Here is a 4330-nt window from a genome sequence, read left to right as displayed (position 1 = left end):
TATATAATTTATTAGTTGTTGGGGCCATAGATCTACTTACACGCGTCCATAGCTTTTGGTGCACACATCTTTCACAGCATGGACTTCACACACACGCCATAAAGTTCACCATCTCTCCACTCCTACGCATCATTAGTTTTTGTTTCTTTCCGAATTTAAAATCCATCATAATTATTTTAAAAAAAATAAAGAAAGCGATATGATCAATCAATCAATGCAATGCAGATGTTTTTCACAGGAAAGGGTTCCACCGTAATTTCAGTCAATCATTCACGCCACGCGTCGCCAAGTGAAACGCCCCGGGGGAAGAGCATCGATGCGAAGCGGGTGCGTTTAGCAAAGAACGTTGTCCAAAAATCGGATGCCACGTGGAAGACACATGGCAAGCCCGTCCAAGTCAGCAGGCATTACTCGTTATAAAACCCAAACTCCCTCAGTCACCTAATCCAGAACGAAAGAAAAACCAAACAAAACCATAATAAAAAGTTAAAACATCTCCTCTTTTAGTTCCTCCATCGCCGGAGAATGAACAATCCGGCTACGCTAACTTCCCCGTCGATGAACAATGCCCGTCTCTCTGACCACCGCCGCCACGTGTTCCACGAAAACCCTTACCTCGAAACCCTCACTCCCTTAGCCTAGAAGAAACCAGTACACACAATTTCTCTCTTTTTTGCCCCTTCTAACCTTTCTTCCCGTTTCATTTAAGAACATGCCAAATTCGTGAGTTATTGACTGGTGTAGGATCGATGAATGTGTGTTGACTGGGTTCCCATTTTGACTTGTAACCGTGATGTGTCAGTGAAATTTGAAGCTCTGAGAAATTAGCATAACAAAGAGAGATAGAAAGAGAGAGAGAGAGAGAGGTCATAGGCATGGCACCTTTGAAGATCCAACCAATTGCGATCGACATCGAATCAGAGAGAGTGAAGGAAGCGGTGGTGGTTCGGAACGAGTCGGTGCTAAAATCACGCTTGAGAAGATTGTTCGTGTTCGATCGGCAGTTACAGAGGAACAACAAGGATGGAGAGTTCGAGCCGAGCTCGGTTTGCTTGGCCAAAATGGTGCAGAATTTCATGGAGGAGCAACCACAGCCTCCGAAATGCGGTCGCAACCGCTGCAACTGCTTCAACGCCAACAGCTCCGACGAGGACGATTGCGACCTCTTCGGAGCTCAACCTTCCGCCGGAAACGGAACCGAATCATCGTCCATCACCGACGCTACCGAAACGCTGAAGGTGGAACAAATGCCACTAACAAATTCTCTTTGACTTTTAACTTTAATTTAATTTAAACGTAATTTGGGGTACTGTTGCAGAGCTTGATTCTTTGCGCGAGCGTCGGCGAGAGGAACCTGTTAGCTGACGTGGCGAGGATCGTTGAGAAAAACGGCAAGTCGTACAAGCGAAAAGATGATTTTAGAAAGGTCGTAGCCGATGGCCTTTCGTCCCTCGGCTACGATTCCTCCGTTTGCAAATCCAAATGGGATAAAACCTCTTCTTGCCCTGCCGGTACGGTCCTTTACCTGACTTTTTCTACTTTCCAAATTCCTCTCAAGTTCAGTCATGATTAACTTTGAATTTGAATTTGAAATTGAGTTTGTGTTTGACTGAGTGTGTGTTTGGTTCAGGGGAATATGAATTCATCGATGTGATTGTGGAAGAGGAAAGGTTGATCGTTGATGTGGATTTTCGATCGGAGTTTGAGATTGCGAGATCGACGGGGACGTACAAGGCGATACTTCAATCGCTGCCGTTCATCTTCGTCGGAAGATCGGAGAGGTTAGGGCAAATCGTATCGATCGTGTCGGAGGCGGCGAAGCAGAGTTTGAAGAAAAAAGGGATGCACGTTCCGCCATGGAGGAAGCGCGATTACATGCTCGCTAAGTGGCTCTCTCCCTCTGCTGTTAGGGCAAAGCAACCCCCGTCCTCCTCCGTCCATGTCGCCGCCGTGCCGGAAACAAAGTCCTCCAATGGGGACGCGGCGTTGACGGAGGGCGGTTGTGGTGAGTTGGAACTGATTTTCGGCGAGAAAACGTCGCCGCAGGAGCTGGAGGGTTATTTCGTTGGAGAGAAGGCAGAGTCAGCGGTGATGGCCCCGGCATGGCAACCCCCGGCGGTGAAGCCGAAGAGCATTGAAAGAGGAGCTAAGGTGGTGACCGGATTGGCCTCTCTCCTCAAGGACAAGGCCTAGAACAAATTTTTGTTTTTTTTTTAATTTAAATTAAAAATTTAAAATATAAGAGAAAATTTCGGATAAGGCTCTGTTTTTTTTTTTTTAATTTGCTTTCCCTTCTTTTGTTTTTTTGTTGGCAAGGGGAACTTTGTAAGAAGCAACTTTTTCTTTTTCTTTTGTTTTTGGGTTACAATGTAACTGTAAGAAGCTACTATATTCTCTGTAATAAAATAAAATAGTTGAAATTCAGAAATATCTAAAGTTGAGAAAAACTGAAAAAACACCTGAGGATGCATGCATGGCGCCGAGAGATTCTTTTGCTTCGATTTCCCAAATGTCAGTACACTGCTTCTGCCATGATCAGGATTTTCTTTATTTTTCTTTTTGGTTTTGAATAGTAATTACTTTTTATTTTACTTTTTTTCGGGAGAGTGGTTTGTTTCATGATTGAGAAAGTGCAGAGAGGAGTTAACTTACACCCTAGAACTTTCAACTTAAGAATTTTCTTTTGGTGTAGAGTTACAACTTACAACGCTATGGTCCCTTTGTAAGGAGACAAAGGAGGATGAAACTTTTCTTTCTTAAATATTCTCATCTTTTCATGAATGCCAGATTAGTAATTACTTAAACTTTTGTGAGGACAAAGATCAAGAAGCATTTTAGATACGCAAATCCAAGTTAAATAATTTTTTCCTTGTGTAATGATATTTATTAAGATTATATTGAAATAAATTTGAACCAAAATGTTCATAAAGTAAATATGGCATGGTGAGGTCTGATCAAAACGCAAGATGGAAGGAAGAAGGCCCGTGGTATCTCGAGTTTCGTGGGTATTGGGAAAATTGAGAATAAACCACTTAAAAATAGACTATTAGAAAAGTATTTTTTTTATTTCTTACTATTCTATCTTAAAAATTTTGTAGTACTGCAAAAGAAAAAAAAAAGTGAAAAGTGAAAAGTGAAAATCTCTACTCCTCCTTTCCCTCACCTAACCAAGGGCCAAGGCCATAGAAAAGAAACCTGACAGAATATGCCTAATTTTATGTTTTTATGGTACTGTAGTGTTAATTTTTCAGACTCAGAATATGTATTTTGTATAGTAAAATAATAACGGGAAAATTTTTAACCCCCATGGTAAAAATAAACGTGCGGCAGTAAATATATATTATAATCCACAGTTTCCAATAAAAAAGCAGAAAAAAAAAATACTCAAAATGAGGGAATAATGTTCAGATTATTTTACATAAGAATAATCATTTATTTATTTTAGTTTTTAAAGACAGTTAAAAATAAACAGTCTATCTAAAGTTAATTTAAGTAATGAAAAATTGACTCTGACCTGGGGTTGTAACTTGGTTACTTAGACTTGCACTGGGAAGGTGCCATGAATTGCACAAAATCAAGATCAGAAGCGCTATGATCAAAATAAGACTACAGTTTGACTAAGGAAGTGTTTGACTACGGAAGTGTGTGATTTAACCTCAAGTATCTGTTAACGCTAATGCTTTCTCCTGTAAAGTAAAGATGAATTTACATGCCATCTCATGCGAGTCCACATGCATAGTAAACTTTTTTTTTTTAATTTTGCAATATTGTACAAAATTATGTATAATAATTTTTTATTAAAATTTATAATTTCTAATAAAAATATTATATATTTTTTATATTATATAATATTGTACAGATAAAAAATTATTATAAAAATATATTTAAAAATTTATAAACATAAAGAGTGTAAGATTATTATCATTTAATGAAATTTAAATGTATTATAGTTATTTTTTATTTTTGTTTGCTTTAGGAATTAAATTTTCATATGATATATTTAAATTCACAATATATAATTAAATATAGTTTAAATATATATTTAAAAATATAAAATTAATTTTAAAATAAACAAATAATATATATTTTTTCTTTATTTAGCACCTACACTCATAGAAAAGGCAATGAGTAAAGTACCCAATTAGCACCCACAAAATTTACCCACAATAAATAGGGTATGTACCTGCTACATGGATACAGATACCAATTAGCACCCACAAAATTTACCAACAATAAATAAGGTATGTACCTGCTACATGGATACAGATATGGGTGTGGGTGCAGGTATAGGTATCTAAGTACGGGTGTGGGTGCAGGTATAGGTATCTAA

At 38.1% G+C, this 4330-nt stretch overlaps 1 protein-coding gene across 1 annotated transcript; it reads left to right on the top strand.

Annotated features, from left to right (window-relative positions):
• Nucleotides 1–449: 449 nt before the first annotated feature.
• On the top strand, nucleotides 450–2794 carry LOC113872356. The gene is made up of 3 exons (XM_027509855.1): nucleotides 450–1238; nucleotides 1319–1511; nucleotides 1631–2794. Exons 1-3 carry the CDS (start codon nucleotides 876–878, stop codon nucleotides 2191–2193), a joined length of 1119 nt encoding a protein of 372 aa, XP_027365656.1. The 5' UTR covers nucleotides 450–875; the 3' UTR covers nucleotides 2194–2794.
• The last annotated feature ends 1536 nt before the right edge of the window (nucleotides 2795–4330 follow it).

This window comes from Abrus precatorius, unplaced genomic scaffold (genome assembly GCF_003935025.1).
Source record: "Abrus precatorius isolate BTA unplaced genomic scaffold, Abrus_2018 Scaffold7, whole genome shotgun sequence".
Classification (NCBI taxonomy): domain Eukaryota; kingdom Viridiplantae; phylum Streptophyta; class Magnoliopsida; order Fabales; family Fabaceae; genus Abrus; species Abrus precatorius.
This window is presented reverse-complemented; position numbering and strand designations above follow the sequence as displayed.